This window comes from Drosophila mojavensis, unplaced genomic scaffold (assembly GCF_018153725.1).
Source record: "Drosophila mojavensis isolate 15081-1352.22 unplaced genomic scaffold, ASM1815372v1 contig_80, whole genome shotgun sequence".
NCBI lineage: Eukaryota > Metazoa > Arthropoda > Insecta > Diptera > Drosophilidae > Drosophila > Drosophila mojavensis.
In genome coordinates this window covers 14,422,342-14,441,368 of record NW_025318906.1, presented here as the reverse complement: position 1 = coordinate 14,441,368, position 19,027 = coordinate 14,422,342, and the positions used below count along the sequence as shown (strand labels likewise).

Genomic DNA, 19,027 nt, shown 5'->3' with positions numbered 1-19,027 from the left:
AAACGGACACATTGCAGCTAACTTTGATAGTTTCTGTCAAACTTGGCCGCACACACACGCACGCACGCACACACACGCAGAGGCGTATAGCTGAAGGTGCTGTGTCAACGGGTGGGCAGATGGATAACATGATTGACCCCCGAACAGTTGTTGCTGTTCCTGGGGCACGTAATAAGCTGCGTGTCTGCACAGCTGCTGCTACATCTGCTCCTGCTGCTCCTGCTCCGACTGCTGTTGATGTGGGCCGGCCACTCACGTTCGCGGTCGTCAAGTCGGCTCTTTTATAAACACACACACACTTACACACAGACAAACGACTTAATAACTGAAAAGAAGGGGAATGGGAGTGTAGGAGTTGGGGGCGTGGAGGCGTGGCCAGTGGATGCCAGTTCGTTGACACTAAATGCCACTTTAGGGACGCCAGGCCGACGGGACGGATACGAGCATCTGAATACAGACCAAAGTCAACAATGCTGCGCGTTGCTACGTTTATTAAAAGGGCTCAGGTGAACGTCTGAGCGCCATTTGCAACGGCAGGCAGGTGAGGCTGAAATCACAGTGCGCGCTGCCAACCAGTGACCGCCTTCCACCTGGCTCTGTTTACTTAAGCGAAGCACACGCATCCACACAGCTGCATACACACACACACACACACACACACACATGTGCATTTAAAGATTGCCAAGCTTGTGTCTGCTGCTGCTGCTTGAGCACTTTCCCACTCCTCGCTCCTATCCATGCCCATGTCCACGTCCATGTCCATGTTCATGTCCATGTCCATGTTCGGGTTCCTTCCCTATGGCTATGTGCTAAGGTTTTGGCGTTTAAAGGTCGTTTGCATTTTGACCTCATCAGCTACTTTGCGAGACATTCGCAACATCAGTTAAGAATTGTTTGCAGTCAGTCATCCTAATTAACATGAAATGCTAAGCATTCACTTCAACGCGTGGAAAACGAGTGGAAGGAAGAAAGAACACACACACACACACACACACACACACACACAGAAAAGCTGTGCTCTTTGAAGTATGAATCCAGATATTGATAGTTGTCTATGCTTTAGTGCAAATGTTGATAAGATTGTCTTTGGATTTGACGTATTTGCAGTCACCTAAATGATTATATAATGGGCGAAAAAAGTTTAATTTGGGCCTACTTAAGAGTTATAAGCTCCTCTAAGTTTTTGCTCTGAGTATTTCCTTTAAGAATTTTTCTAAGTATTTCCTGTTAGAATTTCTTCTATGTGTTTTCGTCAAAGAATTTCTTTTAAGTATTTCCTCTAAAAATTTCGTCTAATTATCTCCATTAAGAATTTCTTCTAGCTGATCGATCACACACTTCACTCCAGTTTACAGCACTGCCCAACTGAACCCCACCAGGCCTGGGCGACTGAAGAAATGCTGCAGCTGCTGCTCTTTATATAGATCAACTTTCACTCACACACTAAGACGCGCTCGAATGTTGAGCGTGACGTCAGGTCGTTGAAGTCGAGGTTAAATGACCAATGGGAACTCTCTCTGCTGCTGCAAGCATTCTAGTTCGTTTTACTCAAATATAAATACGAAGTGAAGACTGCTGCATACATAGACAGCTCGAGTGATCTTCGGTAGTTCTTCATCGTCCCTTGGTGTCGTTAGGCAGACAGACAGAGAGACGATTGGTGGCGCAGGCTGAGAGATAGAGAGGGAGAGACAGAGAGAGATATACAGACGAACGAACGATATTCGTGAAATGAGCGTCACACGACGAATATTTCCACAGAAAGTAAAAACGAAAAGAAACCGAAGGCTTCTATTCAAGGTGAGAGCGAGTGAGCATGATTTCTTCACTTGATTTCACGAACAGAGCGTAAAGAATGAAGCGCTCTACTGCTATGACCAGCTGCACACCAGTTAATAACAATTTTATTAAATTAAAATTCAATAGAATGATTAGTAATAAATAATAAAAAAAAATTAAATAAAATAAAATAAATAAAAAAAATAATTAAAAATAATTACAAAATACAATTTTTAATAAATGTTTAATTGGCAGGGCAGAAAATTCTAAATAAATAGTTTAATGCTTTAAGCCTACATTGATTTACATTAATTAACAGTAAACATAAATCTGAAAGCAGCCTGCTTTGACTCGCATTCAAAACTTGTCTATGAATTAAGTCTCAACATGCATTAGCAGCCAAGTCAAAATTGAAGAAGATTTCCAAGTATAGCAACAGCTGCTTAGTTTTCCGCTGCGAAAAAGTTGGCATTGTTAAGCTCGGAATTAGTGAAGGCTCTTAATTAATAATCAAATAATGTTCGACATGTGATGTGATAAAACACGCGACATGCCCTGCAGGGGGAACCAGGAACTGGGAGCAGGGAAGCAGGAATCGGAAAGCGGGCAACTGGGTAACTGGGTAACTGTGTGGCAAAACAAATGGCAAATGCTTAACTAGCACTTACCATTTACAGCTCTGCCATTGCTGATCATTAATTTGGAGACGACGAGAGCGAGAGCGAGAGCATCGAAACAATACTCCAAATCGTGTTTATCCACTGTAGCGCCTTTAACTTTTATTGGCCTTTAGATGCGCCAAGCGCAAGCACCACCCAGGGGCTGTTCCTGGCTGTTGGGTGGGTGGGTGGTTGGGTGAGATGTGCGATGCGAGATGTGGTAAAATGTAAGAAAAACAACAATCAACACCATTTGCCGCTACAAATTAAGCTTCGAGCAAACAAATCGCGCTGAATTCTCTCTAAGACTTTCGCATTTTAGTACTGTTCGTTCGTGTTGCTTTATGTGGGAGTGTCTTGTCTGCTGCCCCACCCATTCGGTGGTTGGGTGGCTGGCTTGGCTGCCTGCTTGCTTGCCCTGTGGCGAATTCGTGTTTCTAAGAAAATATTTTCGACAGCATTCGATGTGTACTACGTGTATTTATAGCGCATGGTGCTTAATCAAATGCCGTTGGCTTGGATACGCTGCGTATACTTAATTTCAGTTTTGTTTCACTGGCCCAGAGCGTGAATTCGTGAATTCCCGTTGGAAGCTGAGAGCTGCAGCTAATTAAGCAATGACTGAAAAATGTTTATTTAAATTGTTTAGTGTGGGCTCCATTAAGTGATTAACATTTCATTTAAGTGAATTGGAAGTGTGAGCTCGAGTGCGGCAGTTAGCTTAATTTATTATTGGCTAACGGGCCAGCATGTGAAGGGCTATTAATGTTTTTTTTGATTGGCTATAGTAATAAAAAAAAAATTATATATATAATTCTAATGGCACTTTTCTGGGTGCTGCTTGAAGTGAAAAAATTGCGAATTAATTTACTGAATAGTTTGCAATAATATCATTGTGTATGATAGAGTCGATTGGCTTCTTTAGTATTTCCTGAGAGAGTTCTCAAGTGTCGTAAAAATTACAATGTAAATTAGTTGCTGAAATACTCAAATCTGAATTGCTGATTTGACAAATTTCGACTGGCCTTGAGCAGGCGAAACAAACTCTGACTTTTATATAAACTTTTAAGCCTTTTTTTCATCTGAGAGCAATAGAATATCATTCGGCTTTGCCTTAAATTAAGTTATAAACTTTTGTCATCTGTTTATATAATATACCGTTCCGTAGTTTTTTTATTCTTTTGTTTTTTAAAAAACCTAAACTTTCGCCATTAGGTCTATAATATAATATAACGAAACTCTACAAATTATTTAATATTATTTATATAAATATTTAATATTATATAATATAAATGATTTATAAGATCTAAACGTGAAGTGCAAAACTTCTCAAGAGTTTAATTTTAACATAAAAATGTTTAAAAATTGTTTGATATTTATGTAAAAAATCTGTATATGTTTTTGTCTTTTTTTTCAACATTTTTTTTTTATTGAATATAAATTTGTAGCCTGTGTCGGACTTAGGATCCATTAGCAAGCTCACTACCTCTTTTTTTTTGCCTAAGACTAAGCTGGCTAAAAAATTAAGCTAGTTAAGCTTACACTATGTTTCATACATACTTTTATTACAATGACCGAGCTTTGTAACCCAACAGAGAGACTGTAATTTTTTAATTTCCTAACGTGCTGTGTCCAATTTTGTAATTAAAAGTGAGTAATCTGAAGTGAGTGTGAGCTCATTTGACTTAAAGTAACAGCCTGACAAAGCTCGTTATTTGAGTGTATGAAAAACCCTTTGAAATAAAGACTATTCAGACTTCTCTTCAAATGTCACCACATCTTGATTTCCTACCGAGTTTTCTCTCATCTATCCAATGAGATATTTCGCTTTTGCTCTCTCCATCTGCCTTGTTAAGCTCCTCCTTCAAGCAAGTCTTTTGAAATGTGCCTAATATATACATATATTCTTCAAATTTAAATTCTATATAAATGTAGTAGAGCTCAGGTCAATGCGAACCTCGTATAAAACCTGAATTTGATAATAACTGTCATCTGCTTATCGTATCAATATCTTCGGCTTTTTTGAAATATTTTTTTTTAGCACCTGCGGCTGGCTAATGAAAACGATAATCGCAATTCAATTAAAATTTGAAAAATTTGATTTTATGATGATTTGATTATTTTATTAAAGGACAATTATTCGAGAGGAGCCATCGAAAACGATTCATTGACAATTATTGTTAAATTGAATTTCTCTCTTCTTTTTTGCCATTTATTATAATTCGTTTAGCGAAACGTGCGCTATCGACACGCCCGCAGGTGTATTTAAACTACGTGAAAATAGTTTAAAATAATTCTATACAGATATATCGATGTTGTTGTAATTCTATTAATTTGGCAATTTATTTATATGGCATTTCGGATTTGTCAACGTGTTTGGGGATTGTCTGTGGCTCAGGCTGTGGCTCTCTCTGGCTGTGGCTGCGTGGAGTGGCATCGGCACGTGTTTAATCCTACTAAGTATGCCGTCAAAAATGGTGCACACTGTAGCCAGCCCAGGTCAGAGAGGACGGACGCCGCCAGTTGTCATAAAATGTTAAATACAAATTTATGGCAGACAATGCGCCTCTGGCATACTAAGCGTTCGCATCGGGCAGGAGTCGGGAGAGAGCTGGGCGAGAGGCGGGAGGCGTGAGGCGAGGGGTGGAGAGCCGCACCTAAACGCATTAGCAAAATGAAGCTGTTTCGATAGACATTACAACAATGCTAGAGATTCGCTCCATTGTTATTATTTTGTTTCTGTCCCACATTTGCTGCCATCAAATGTTTCGCCATGCGCTGAGCTGACAAAATCCGGGCAGCAGCTGCTTTTGGCCCCATTCGAATGGGGCTTATAAATGGGTGCTTATAATTCTTGTTAACCTGATTACATTGCAGGTGCTTTAATGGCACTATACCCAACTAGATTTTTGCACACACACACACAGGTGCTCAACAAGCCAATTTTAAATTGAATTGTTGTGAATGCACAAATTGAAGTTTAGAAACTTTGCTGGTTTTTTTTTTTTTTTTTTTTTTTTTCGCAAAAATGGGCTTATTAAAATAGTATTAATAAAAGTAGTAGTAGGAGTAGTAGTCGTAGAAGTGGTAAAGGTAAAAATAGTTGTAGTAGGTAGTAGTAATAATAGTAGTAGTAGTAATAATGAAAGTAATAGTAGTAATAATAATAATAATAATAGTAATAGTGGAAATAGTAGTAATAATATTAGTAGTAGTAATAATAAGAGTAGTAGTAATAGTAGTAGTAGTAGTAGTAATAGTAGTAGCAATAGTAGTAGTAGTAGTAATAATAGTAGTAGTAGTAATAGTAGTGGTAGTAGTAGTAATAACAATAATTGTAGTAGTAGCAGTAGTAGCAGTAGCAGTAATAACAGTAATAGTACTAGTAGTAGTAGTAGCATTAGTAATAATAACAATAATAGTAGTAGTAGCAGTAGCAGTAATAAGAATAATAGTAGAAGCAGTAGCAGTAATAAGAATAATAGTAGTAGCAGTAGTAGTAATAACAATAATAATAGTAGTAGTAGTAGCATTAGTGGTAATAGTAGTAGCAGTAGCAGCAATAACAATAATAGTAGTATTACTAGTAGTATCAGTAGTAGTAATAACAATAATAGTAGTAGTAGCAGTAGCAGCAATAACAATAATAGTAGTAGCAGTAGTAGTAATATCAATAGTAGTAGTAGCAGTAGTAGTATTAGTAGTGGTATATTCCTCAACAGACACGTATTCCTAGTTTTCATTACTTTAGCGAAATTAAATTAATAAAAAGAACTGAGTAAACAGAACTTATTTGATTTACACAACAAATAAAAATGAAAAACATTTCGCTTCACACATTAGATAATACAATTAGTTCCCAATGAAATTTTAGCAACAACACAAATACATATACACAGATATACACATATACTTACTACTATGCCTGGCTATGATGGAGCTGTGACAATATACTCGCCCGATGGGCATCTGCTGCAAGTGGAGTACGCTCAAGAGGCGGTGCGCAAGGGCTCCACAGTGGCAAGTCGCAAATGAATTGAAATATATTTATAAATATTTGACATAGCTCATTTGAGTGCCTTGGCTCCACTGTGCAGGTGGGCTTGCGCACCAAGGACTCGATTGTGCTGGGCGTGGAGAGGAAGGCGGTGGATGTGCTGCAAGTGGAGCGAACGGCGCGTAAAATTCGCAAACTGGACGATCATCTGGTAGTGACATTCGCCGGCCTGACAGCCGATGCGCGCATCCTGCTGAACCGCGCCCAGAGCGAGGCGCAGAGCCATCGCCTCAACTTTGAGCGACCCGCCACGGTGGAGTACATAACACGGTGAGTGACGAGGGAGATGGAGAGAGATGGATAGAGAGTTAGTTACAGTTCGACTGGCTGTCTGGTTTTTTTTTTTTTTTTTTTTATATATCGCCAAATTGAAGCAGAACTATACACAAAGCAATGGCAGGCGTCCGTTTGGCGTCTCCTGTTTGATAGGCGGCTTTGATGCGGACGGCAAGCCGCGTTTGTTCCAGACCGAACCCTCTGGCATCTACTACGAGTGGTCGGCCAATACCACCGGCCGGCTGGGCAAGACGATGCGCGACTATTTGGAGGTGAATGCGCCGGCGATGAGCAGCTCGCCCGACGATGCCGCCGCCATCAAGCATGTGGTGCGCGCCCTGCACACCGCCACGGCGCTGAATGCCAGCTTCTATGAGGTGGCGGTGCTCAAGCATCAGCAGCCCCTGCACATGGTCAGCCCCACAGTGGTGGCTCATTTGGTGCAGGTCATCAAGCAGGAGGCGGCCGACGAGGAGGCCAGACTGAAGAAGACTTTGAACACCAAAAAGTAAACTTTCTATATACTAGATATACATATATATTTCTTTGGAATCTTGTTAAATTCACGTTAGCCCGCTGCAGGCATTTGTTAACCTTTCGGCCCAATCAAAACTTGATGAATTTTTCCTTTTTTTGAAATTTAATTTTTGTTTTGTTTTTTGTTTTTTGTTTTTATTTTTGATTTGTGGGTGGGGCAAAAGTAATCAGCACGAAAAATGTGTAAACTGAGCAAATCACTTAATTTGCCTCAAGGGCATCTTTAAGCACTTCAGCGTCCACAGGACTACGCACACAAAGGCTGGACAGGATGCCTGTATGAGTGTGTGTGTGTGTGTGCGTGTGTGCGAGCAGCAAGTGCTAAAAAAAAAAAGAAAAAAGCGAGTTAAGAACTTTTAAGTGAAAATGGAAATTGAATTTGCGCCAAAAATTGCATACTTGCACAACAGAACTCACCCATACACACACACACACACACATCGATTTTGTTGCCTTTGGAGATATTTTTTGTGAGTCGGCTCGTAAATAGAGAGAGAGAGAGAGAGAGAAAGAGAGAGAGAGAGAGATTTCATACAGCTGCCATTTGGCAGGTGTTTGCGTGTTTTCCAAGTTATGGGGCAAGTGTTTTCAATCAAATGTGCGCCTTGGGTAATGCCTCGACCTCAGCTCCCAGCATCTAGTCTGCCGTATAAAATACTCTCATAGACAAACATTGAGACGTGTGGGAATCTGGAATTGTAAAAAAAATAAAGAAGAAGTAAAGGCGAATCTGTGAACTGTGATTTTGTTTTGAAATTGTTTGTAGGAAAGTCTTACAGCTTGAGTTATGTCCGGCATATTATCTATATGTCTTTAGACCAAGCAGCTTCATCTTAAATTTTCACACACTTTTTACTTGAGCTTTAGGATTCAATGGCGCATGTTTATGAAATGGATTCTTGTTTGATTAAATAGGCCAATGTTGTGACTCTTGGAGTTAAAATTTATATATAATCTTTCGCTAAATATAATAATAAAAAAAATTAAATAAAAAATACTGGTAGCAAAGTAAAATATTTAGTTAAATATTTAGAAATTCGTAATAAAATAAGGTTTTCTTCCCATTCTTACCTTTCAATACAAATCAAGAATTTAATATAAATGTATTAAGAATTTACTATCTCAGCTGAACAGCTATGACTAAACTCTGTCAAAAATTTAATTTATATCAAATACTTTATATTATTCTTAAAAGGAATAAATTACTTCAAATTAACGGAAATAAAGCATAAAAAAAATAAAATAAAAAATAAATAAATAAAAAATGAATAAATAAATAAATGGCATAAATTTGTCTTAAAATAATATTAAAATTCGCTTCAAATTAACGGAAATAAAGCATAAAAAAATTAAAATAAGAAATAAATAAATAAAAAATGAATAAATAAATAAATGGCATAAATTCGTCTTAAAAATAATATTCAGATTCACCTCATTTCTTAAGCAGCTTTAATTTTATTTTAAATTTTTTCCCACTACTTTTATATGCTCACTTTGCCTGAAAACATACATTAAAAAATCTAAAAATATATTTTAAATTTATGTAAAAAAATATAAGAAAACTTTCTGGTTTAAGCTTCTCAATATTTATTATACACAATTTTTTTTTATTTTATTTTTTTGTTTTTTTTTTTTGCCACAGTTCTTAATGGCCCTAAATAATAAAATGCTCTTAAAAAATAAATAATTAAATGAAATACTAGCAAGAAATTAATTTCAATTAACACCTCTCAGCCTTTATTACTCCCATCATATGTATATACATATATGTAAAATGTAGTGGCAGCCCTCGCTAACCCTTGAAGCTGGTCATGCCCGCCTGCATGATCTCATCGGTGAGCAGGAGGTTGCAGGCGATAATGGAGCAGGAGTTGAGTATCTGCTTCTTCACGCAGTAGTTGTCGTAGATCTGCCGCTCCTGCGGCACCATGGGCTCGCCCGTCTCCAGATCGAGTCCGATCGGCTGCTCCGAGTCCCTGGCCGCCGTCGTCAGCTTCACAATGGTGTCCTGCACATCGAAGCCGCTGTTGATGGCCAGCGTCTTGGGTATGACCAGCAGAGCGTCGGCAAACAGCCGGACGCCCAGCTGAGCCTTGCCCTTGACCTCGGCCTTCGATTTGGTCAGCGCATTGTAGGCGAGCAGCTCGAATGCGCCGCCGCCGGGCAGCACACAGGCGTCCACAATGGCATTCTGTATGGCATGCAGGCCGTCTCGTATGGCATCCTTGATGGTCTCGCTCTGGTGGCGCGACGGCGCTCGTATCAGTATGGTGACCGAAGTGGGATTGCGGCACTGCTTCACAAACGTATATTTGGTGTCGCCCAGCTGCTTTTCGTATACGAGGCCCGCGTAGCCGAGATGCTCCTCGCTGAGCTCTTCAAGGGAGTGGAGAGCTTCGCCGCCACAGGCACGCATCAGGCGCTCCATGTTGCGGCGCTTGGCGCGACGCAGGGCCAGAATGCCGGCCTCGGCGAATGCCTCCAGTGAGGGTATGTCGATGCCCTTCTGATTGATGACCACGAAGCCGTTCTTATTGTCGCTGCAGAGCTTCGTCTTCAGTGCGATAATCTTGGCCACGCGCTGGTCGATGAAGCGATGCTCCTCGTTGACGCACTTCTCCCGCTCTTCGGCCGACTTGTAGCAGAAGGACGAATCCACTGAGGTCTTCTCCAGCTCCAGCGACACGTTGCACGTCAGTATGTAGGCCTGCTCCAGGCGAGTGGGCATATTGACGTGACGGCCGCCGTGGTCCAGCACCAGGCCGTCCACCAGCTGGGTGTCCATCGTCGTGTACTGCTTGATGTCCATTAGCTCGATCATATTGAGATCCAGCAGAGTCTGGCCATCGCCGCGAATGCTTAGCACGGCCTTCACGCAGATGTCGGCCAGCAGGTCGGCCAGATTCCTGTCCACTTTGGTCCTCAGGCTGGTCTGGGCCAGGGCCAGCAGCGGGTCGCGCTCGACCTCGATGGGTATGCAGAGGGACTGCAGCAGGAGTTGCGCCCGCTCCTTGGCCAGCATGATGCCAGCGGTGAGCAGACGCGGATGCAGTCCGTCCGCAATCAGCATCTCCGCCTGCTTCAGCAGCTCACCAATCAGCAGCACAGTCGACGTGGTGCCATCCCCAGTGGCCGCATCCTGCGCGGTGCTCGCACGAGCTATCATCGATGCCGTCGGATGGCAAAAGTGCATCTCGTGCAGCAGCACATTGCCATCCTTGGTGATCTTGATGTCGCCAGCCGGCGAGACGAGCATCTTGGTGGTGCCCTTCGGCCCCAGGTTGCTGGCCATCAGCCGCTGCAGGCCCGTGGCAGCCGTGATGTTAATGCCCAAAGCTTGGGCGGCGCGAGCGAATTGCGCCTTTGGATTCAATAGAGTTATGCTCGCCATCGTTAAAGATTATTTATTCAGCAAAATTTGATTGTTAAAATATTTTGTACGTTAAGTTTCTCAATGAGAAATGAGACTGAATTTGTGTGTCCAAACGAACTGTCAGAATACGTTGAAAATTCCGTTTGACGGGGCTAGGCAGCCCCGAGCAGGGACTACAAAGAATGCCTTGCTTTCACTATTATCGATGTTTGCTTATCGATTATTGTAAACTGATTATTTAGCAACTTTGATTGAATAAATGAATAAATATTATTTGTCAGCTCTAGTCAAAATTGTTAAGATAAATATTTCAACTGAAACTCTGTTAAAATATTAATGTAGCAAATGCTAGCAAAATGTTAATAATTTCAGTTTAATAAATCGATGCTAAAAGCTCGCAGATATGTTACTCTTTATCGTTTCCCGATGTCTGCAAAGGAGTCTCTTTTACTCACACTCTGATAAAAAGACTCAAAGAGCAAACGATTGCTTCGTCTCTTTAATGAGCTCGTTCGCGATCGACTGCTTTGACTCGCTCTGATTGTTCTCCTTCCCATTCTTTGTTTGAGTGAAACGAAGTAAAAAGTCTTTGTGCATGTGTTGGTATGTATGCGAGAGATGTGTTCACTGACGATTGAGTGATTTTTAACAGTGGTGTTCGCTAAACACATCAAAAGCGTCGGTGAATTGAGTGTGTGCATGTGTAGGTGAATCTGAATATCGCTTGTATTGACTGTTTGAGTTATTTTGCTTACTTTTAAGTCTCAATTTGCAAACGTCAATCGTATTTATGGGTTTTCAAAATCTAAAATATTTAATAGTCTAACAAATATATAAAATAAATCATTGCTTGAGGCGGCGAATTGTCAATTGCACCAAGAACAATTTCATATTTTGCTCTGACAATGCTGTAACTCTGAAAGAATTTAATCAATAAAACTATAATTAAAATAAAAATTAAAAGGAAAACACATACATACAATATACAACATATAATCTTAGTGAAGGCAATAAGAAAAATTCTCATTTTATAAATTTGCCATTTATTTCCACTCTCTCTCTCTTCGTTTGGGTTTCAATGTATGTATGTGTGTGTGTGTGTGAATGTATGTATGTGTTCAGCTGTCGTGTAGGACGGATTGTCCAATCAAAATCCACTTGCTGCAAAGCGGCTAAGCTGTTAATAGGAATTACTTTTCGCTGTGGCTGCGACTGCGGCTTCGACAGCGACTGCGGCTGCGGCTGTTCGCTCTGTCTGTGGTTCTCTGTGCTGTGCTGCTGCTCCAGTCGAACCAATAAGTCATGTCTTTATTATTATTTACAGCCTTCCTTCGCACTCAACGGGCTCGAGTGAGTGTGTGTCGAGTGCTGTGTGTGTGTGTGTGTGCCGCTACTTTTTATGCTTCTTCTGGAGCTTTTCTTGATTTTGCCCGCTGTGCTCAGTGCCCAGCCCAGCACTCACACTTATCACACTTAATTTCATTAAGTAATTTTTCATAGGGCAACTTTTATTGAGTTTTTAAACTGGCAGAGCGCATAATGCTGGGCAAGTGAGAAGCGAAAAGAGGAAAGGAAGAAATAACAGAGAGGGAGAAAAGAGAGAGAGAGAGAGAGAGTGGGCGAGGAAGGGAGGAAGGCAAGCATTTTGTTGAATATTACAATTGAGCTGTGCTTGGCTTTTATGACGTATACGCCATGTGTTCTTTCTTTGGCATTGCCTGCCTCTGACTCTGCCTCTGCCTCTGCCTCTGCCTCCGACTCGACTGCTCGCTTTTGTCCTTGCAGCAGCTCTTCCGTTAGCATTTACTCATTTTACGCCTTTTGTTTACGGCCACTTGTTGCATCGCCCCATTGTCTTTGGTTTGTTTGCCTTGTTGTTCTTTCTTTTAATTGCCGTCTCGTTGTCATTGCGCTCGCTTGCTTTCAATTTTAAATCACTTTCCTTTTCAACTTTTCTGCTAACTCGAATTGAATTAAATTGAACAAAGAACTTAATTATATATCGCTTTAGGTATTCATTTATTTATTTGGTTTTTGCTAATGCATTTTGTGGTCTGTTTGTATTTTCATTTAATTTGAAATATTTATGCAATTATTTCCCTTCGGCTTTTTGCTGGAATTCTATTCAATGGCTGACATAGTTCATGAAACACCAAACTCTAGATCGCAGCTCTTTTGTTTTGTGTTCCACTAAAAAAATTGATGTGTTGTGATAAAATTTCGTAAAGGTTTATTTTTTTTTTTTTAACAAATCCTGTTGCGTAAACAGCGTGGTTCAATGTGATTTTCATACCCTGTGATTGGCTGTGAATTGGCATAGTTGATGTCTCATATGATTTTAAAAATATGTTGATTACTACGAAATTTTTTAAAATTATATAATTATTATATTTTTATTTTATATTTATAAAGATTTCGATAATCTAAGTGATTTTTAATGTATAAATTTAAATAATCATGATGAAATATTAATTTATACTTGTATATAATATAATAATATAATAATATATATACAAAAATGTGTTTGTTATCGATAATTTGTTTCAGGTAACAAAATATAGTTATCGCTTGAAACTTATTGAATTGTATAGTTATAGGGCATCTGCTAGTCGACTATTCTCGAATATTATGTGTTATTTACCAATTGAAATGGCATCCGAAAGGTTCGGGAAAAAATGAAAATGTTTTCTGCGCATTGCATTGCTGTTCCATTTTGATCTTTTGTTCTTGTTGTTTTGTTGTTTATGAAGAAGAACGTATTTTAGAATTGAATTTTGAGCCAAATACGAGCCAATCCGTTGCGTGCATCCAGCACGCCAGCCGGCGCTTGGGGCTATTGTTTCCTGCAATTTGAACGGGAGCACAAACGAAGAAAAACAAAAAATGTGATGGAACAACTGGCGGCATCTGGACGTGATGTTGGCATTCCAAAATTTGAGATTACTAATTGAATTTGTGGCCATGGGCCATCTATAGATGGCTAAGAAGCTTACACTTTATTTATTATTTATTTAACAATTTACTATACAAATATATTTTATTTTATCTACGCCTTACTGCTGTCAGGCTTATGAGTTAGTAAAGAAGTTTCGTATGAAGTAGATTACATGGCCATAGGCCAAGCTATGTTGATTAATATAGGGATGATATCATTCAGAAAGTGAAATTATTATTTGTCATTAAAATTCTCACGTGATCAATAGTTCTACGAATGCCAAATCAGTTACGGTTCAATTGCTAATTCGTAATGTGTTAACGCAACGTAAAGTAAATATAACGCAATGAAACGTAAGATAACATAACGTAATATAAATTATCGTAACGTAACAAGAAAAGCAATGTAACGCGATCTTGACTTGACATAAAAGAGCACAATATAACGTAATGTATATAAATACTTATACTTAAAATTAAGTAACGTATTAATATAATATGTAATGCATCGGAATTTAACGTAACGCCCAAACAGTAATGTAACAATATAACGTAATGTAAAAATATTACGTAATATAAAGTTACGTAAAACTATAACGTAATAAAGAGTTTCGTAACTATTACTATTACTATTACGTAATATAAAGTTACGTAAAACTATTACGTAATATAAAGTTACGTAAAACTATTACGTAATATAAAGTTACGTAAAACTATTACGTAATATAAAGTTACGTAAAACTATTACGTAATATAAAGTTACGTAAAACTATTACGTAATATAAAGTTACGTAAAACTATTACGTAATATAAAGTTACGTAAAACTATTACGTAATATAAAGTTACGTAAAACTATTACGTAATATAAAGTTACGTAAAACTATTACGTAATATAGAGTTACGTAAAACTATTACGTAATATAGAGTTACGTATTGATATGACGTAACATAATAATATTACGTCAATAATGTAGTATTACGTAACATTGTATTTTTAGGTAATATCATATTATTACGTATTAATATGCTATTACGAAATATTATAACGTTGAGTGATTTAATAATATTACAAAATCATATAAATTAACGTAATAATATAATATTACGTAATAATAAAATGTTACGTAATAATATAATATTACGTAATAATAAAATGTTACGTAATAATATAACGTAACGTGAAATAATATAGTGAGACGTTAAGTAATATAGCGTAACGTAACGTAGGAAAATCGAAATAAACTTGCCGCAAGCTTTGTATTTATCTAAGTTCTTTGTGTTTAAAGTAAATCTTGACCCAAGATTCGGGCTCAGTTGATATGAAATGCGCAAACAGTAAAATTATTTCAACTCAAACCTTTTTTGGCATCTGTATACATAATAAAACCCATTTTTAACACTTGATCATTTATTCGATTAAACTTCTAGACTAATTCTAAGTCTGAGCTGGCCCTTTTCTGCGGGTCAAAGTACCGCTAAGCAGCATCAGTTTGCCTTATCTCAACAAACCCTTTTCGCACTCTTATCACTTGATAAATTTTGTCTCTTTACATAAAATAGAAATAGACTGAGTAATACTTATTAGAAAGCTCAACAGGAGAATGCCCGACTTTTGGTGCATAATTAGCCCGCACTTCCTGCGACAGCCCGAGGGCTTCGTTGGCCAGGACGACGGACGACGACGGTTGGCTCATCTTTTGGGCAATTTATTGGCAAGTGCCGTGCCTGGAATAGAACCGGTCAAACAGACACAGCTGGGCTGACCAATCAGCGATTGGTGGCAACCGCTGCAAATGAGTTAAGTTCAGTTTGGCGGCTGGCAAACTTTTCATAACTTTTTCGCTAAGACGATGCGGACCGTTGCGTTAATTGGAGCTGCGGGATCTGCTAAGCGCCGCAGCGCCACAGAATACAAAGTTGAACGGCGGCTGATTAAACCGTCGGGAGAGCCGGCCGAAGAAGAAGTGCGCTGTGTAATTATCTTGATGAGATTCGCTTGGCCAGTGGAGGTGGCAAGGTGACCCGCGCCCTGACCGTGGAGATGCTGCTGCGGTGGGTTCATCAACCGCTTGCGCTGGGTTAAATTAAGTTATGCGTGCAGTGGAACGAAGCACTTGACATGTCCTCCCCTAATAAGCTAAATGAAAACAAAAATGCCAGCCGCCGAGTCAAGTCAAGGCGCTCGCAAATTGACGACAAAGTAACCTAATAACTTTTAACCCGCACAATAATTGGAATTTATGAGACATTTGCAGCAAGCAGCGCTTCAAAGAGGCCATTGGCCCGTGCCCCAGCAAATCACTCACTCAGTCACTCGGCCCGGCCCGTGTTAAGCACAGGGCATAAAGCACCAATACAAGGGTTATGGTCATCGCCTGGCACTGGACCCAGCCACCTCGAGTCCCTTTCGACCCAGCCGGCGACCAAATGGCAAAGTAAAGTGTTGGAAAAGCAAAAAAACAGAGGAGGAATAAATTGAGAGAGAGAGAGAGAGAGAGGAAAAGTTTGCGCCAAGTTTAAGTGCTTTTAAAAAACCATTAACGTCATTTCCTGTGCTGTCTGTGCTGCGGCGACCTGAACGGCCATGGCTGACTGGCAGATACACTGGGATGAGCTGGCACATGACTTTTGCTAGAGCCAGCATCCATAGCTGCCTCTATTGAATTTCTCTCTAACTTATTCTCAATGCTCTAGCAATCTAGAACCCATATACCCCTCTCTATTGGGTGCTCACTGACTGCAAGAAAAAGGATGTGCCGAAGCCTTTAGGTAGGTGGATTCCGTCTTTACTTTACGCTCACATTGAGATGGCCGCGACAGAGCTGCGACGCTTCAATCGAATTGCTCAAGTTTCGCTGGCCAAAACGGTTTCAGGCTTTGTTGAGCAGCGTCTTTCTGGTTAATTGAGCTGATGACGGGAATATTTGTCGCTTTGGTTTTGGTCTGAGGCGGCGAGGTCCAGCAGCGCGTTAGATCTGGTCCCTTGGGGCTGCTACGTCTCATGGTGAAGAGGCTGCGATCCCGGCCAGCCGCGGCCCTCTGGGAATGCTGGGATGCCGGCTGGATTGCTGTATCGGACTTAGATAATGCAGTCTTGAAGCTGGTCGACTGCTGATCCTCGCCTGGCTGCGGCACGGGTTTGCCACTTGAGGGAGCGCACTTCAAATCCTGAGAAGGATTCTGGATGCTGGGGCAGCGGCCAGCTGGCAGAGGCGACTCCTCGAAGCTGGAGGCGGGCAGCTCTATGGACTCTTGGCTGGCGATGGCGGGCATGCCCCGGTGCTGCATCAGCTTCATTGGACACTCCTGGACGCACTGCTCGAAGGGTCGCTCCTCTGCAGCCATTTTGGTGATCTTCAGGCAGTTGTCGAACATGTCGCGACGCATCTTCTCCTGCTCGATCTTGCACCTCTCGCGATGCTCGTACTTGCGGTAGGCGAGCTGCGCCTTGGACACGTAGCCCGGCCAACAATAGTCGCGAATCTTTTTACGGTGCACCACTTGACCCTGGGGCACCATGTCCAGCTGGTTGTCGCGTCTGTAGCGCTCCGCTGCCTTGGCTATCGGGTATAGGGGTCGGCCCTGTGCCTTCGACTCCTCCATGGCTTTGGCAGCGGCCGCAAAGTAGTTGAAGTCATCTTCCAAATGGGGATCCTCATCGCAAGCCGAGATGCGCATTAGCTCCTCCTCGCGCTGCGCCAGGAACTCGTCGCGCTGGCCAAGGAGTATCTTGCGCAGCTCTGCCGCCTCCTCATCCTGCTTCCTCTTCACGGAAGCCGCAAACTTCGCATTGGCGTTCTCGTTCTTAAGCCGTGACGCCAGCTCAAAGCGTCTAATCTCCGCCAGGCGCTGCGCCTTGTCCCCACGATGCAGGAGATATTCCTGCTCGTATTGCCGTCGCTCCTTGGCCAGAGTTTCGATATGAAGTTTGCGCTTCAGCTCGTCCGTCTCCTCTGCCTGCTTGTGCGATTGCTCTGCCTCCTCGCGCTGCTGCTCCTGCTGCTGCTGCTTGGCCCGCTGCACCAGGCAGTGCTGCTGGGCGGCTGCCGCCAGGTGGCGCATGCGCTGCTCTCGATTTTCCTGCATCTGATTGTTGTAGCGCGAGTCCAGGTAGCGATGAGCCGTCTTGTCCACGCAAATGATTCGATCGTCAACAGAATCAGCCATGGCCTCAACTGTGGAGGGCAGCGCTCGAAGGAATTAAAGGAAACTTTGGTGTTGATCTCTACTTACATCTGGCCTTCGCTGCTTTCTCCTGGAGCGACTCCTGATAGGCATTGCGGCAGAACTCGCGCTTCTTCTCGGCCAGCTCCTTCCGCCTCTGCCGCTCCTTCTCCTGTATGCACTTGTATTGCTCGCGCTCCACAATCGAATCGAACATATTCTGCTCCCTTTCAGCCTCCTTGAGCTGGCGCTTCGCCTCTATGGCCTCCAGGTAGCGGCAGCGCGCCTCCTTCGCCTTGGCCAGCTGCTGTGCCTTGTCCTCCTCCTCCTGGCTGGCGCAGCCAAAGGGTATCAGGGTCTGCGGGCATTGCTGCTCGTCCAACAGCTCCTGGCGTCGCGCCTTCTCGGCGATCTCAGCATTCAGCTCGTCGTGGTATTTGCGCTGATATATGGTTTCGGATTCGATGAGAGCCGTTTGCAGACCACGCGGACCTGGCTTCAGCATGGTCAGCAGCTCATTGGCTCGCATAATGCGCTGCTTGCGCCTCTTTTCCAGCAGCTCTTGCGTCTGTCTGTTCTTCGTCGCCTCGGCCAGGATCTTATCCCTGGCCGCCAGCAACTCCTCGTCGTTCTTGCCGGTTAAATCGGGCATGTTACTAAAACGCCGCAGCAGCACGGCGTGGCCTTGCTGGAGGTACTGGGCGTACCGCTGCTCCTCCGCGAGGGCCTCCAGCTGCTCCTTGTTGTCCCTCTGAACGGATCTGCCGACGATGCCATCGTAGCGCTCGGCCGACAAAACCACGGGCCGAAAGCCGGTGTAAGTCCTCTTGAGCTTCTTGCTCACCGGCTCTGCCGCGCAAGCCCTATTCAGTCTCATAGTGGTCCGCGTCTCTTCTGGAACCGCAACTAATTTGCAATTTTTGCGAAACAACAAATTAAAACAATTGTGTAATCGTGTAACTGTGTATGTGTTAGATGTTTTTGTTTTTTTGTTAGTTTTTTCTTATTTTGCTTTTTTTTTGTTTTTTTTGTCATGTTTATGAATGTTAACTTGGGATAGGGTTATATATTTTTCATTATCATTCTTTTATGCTCCTCTAAAAGAAAACTATCTTAAGTATCCAATGAATCTAGAGGTCTAGATCATAAAGATATAGATTTGGTAGATCTTAGAGATCTTATTGCTTGTAGAAATATTTTAGATCTTACATAAGGAAATCAAATATTATAGATCTTATATATCCTAT

At 41.6% G+C, this 19,027-nt stretch overlaps 3 protein-coding genes across 3 annotated transcripts; 1 reads left to right on the top strand and 2 right to left on the bottom strand.

Moving 5' to 3' along the window:
• Positions 1-6,186: 6,186 nt before the first annotated feature.
• Positions 6,187-7,415, top strand: LOC6579885 (proteasome subunit alpha type-7-1B). The gene is made up of 3 exons (XM_002005722.4): positions 6,187-6,458; positions 6,536-6,765; positions 6,851-7,415. The coding sequence occupies exons 1-3, from the start codon at positions 6,360-6,362 to the stop codon at positions 7,281-7,283; spliced, it is 762 nt and encodes a 253-aa protein (XP_002005758.1). The 5' UTR covers positions 6,187-6,359; the 3' UTR covers positions 7,284-7,415.
• Positions 7,416-9,018: 1,603 nt separating this feature from the next.
• Positions 9,019-10,859, bottom strand: LOC6579884 (T-complex protein 1 subunit zeta). Its single transcript, XM_002005721.4, has one exon. The coding sequence runs from the start codon at positions 10,697-10,699 to the stop codon at positions 9,101-9,103; it is 1,599 nt and encodes a 532-aa protein (XP_002005757.1). The 5' UTR covers positions 10,700-10,859; the 3' UTR covers positions 9,019-9,100.
• Positions 10,860-16,380: 5,521 nt separating this feature from the next.
• LOC6579883 (trichohyalin) lies at positions 16,381-18,833 on the bottom strand. The gene is made up of 2 exons (XM_002005720.4): positions 17,850-18,833; positions 16,381-17,791 (listed from the first exon to the last, which is right to left on the bottom strand). Exons 1-2 carry the CDS (start codon positions 18,655-18,657, stop codon positions 16,449-16,451), a joined length of 2,151 nt encoding a protein of 716 aa, XP_002005756.1. The 5' UTR covers positions 18,658-18,833; the 3' UTR covers positions 16,381-16,448.
• Positions 18,834-19,027: the final 194 nt, after the last annotated feature.

Coding starts and splice junctions, on each gene's coding strand:
- LOC6579885 (XM_002005722.4), top strand. CDS start 6,360: ATGCCTGGCTATGATGGAGCTGTGACAATATACTCGCCCGATGGGCAT. Junction 6,459..6,535: donor TGCGCAAGGGCTCCACAGTG/GCAAGTCGCAAA, acceptor TCCACTGTGCAG/GTGGGCTTGCGCACCAAGGA. Junction 6,766..6,850: donor ACGGTGGAGTACATAACACG/GTGAGTGACGAG, acceptor TTTTTTTTTTTT/ATATATCGCCAAATTGAAGC.
- LOC6579884 (XM_002005721.4), bottom strand. CDS start 10,699: ATGGCGAGCATAACTCTATTGAATCCAAAGGCGCAATTCGCTCGCGCC.
- LOC6579883 (XM_002005720.4), bottom strand. CDS start 18,657: ATGAGACTGAATAGGGCTTGCGCGGCAGAGCCGGTGAGCAAGAAGCTC. Junction 17,792..17,849: donor GAAAGCAGCGAAGGCCAGAT/GTAAGTAGAGAT, acceptor TGCCCTCCACAG/TTGAGGCCATGGCTGATTCT.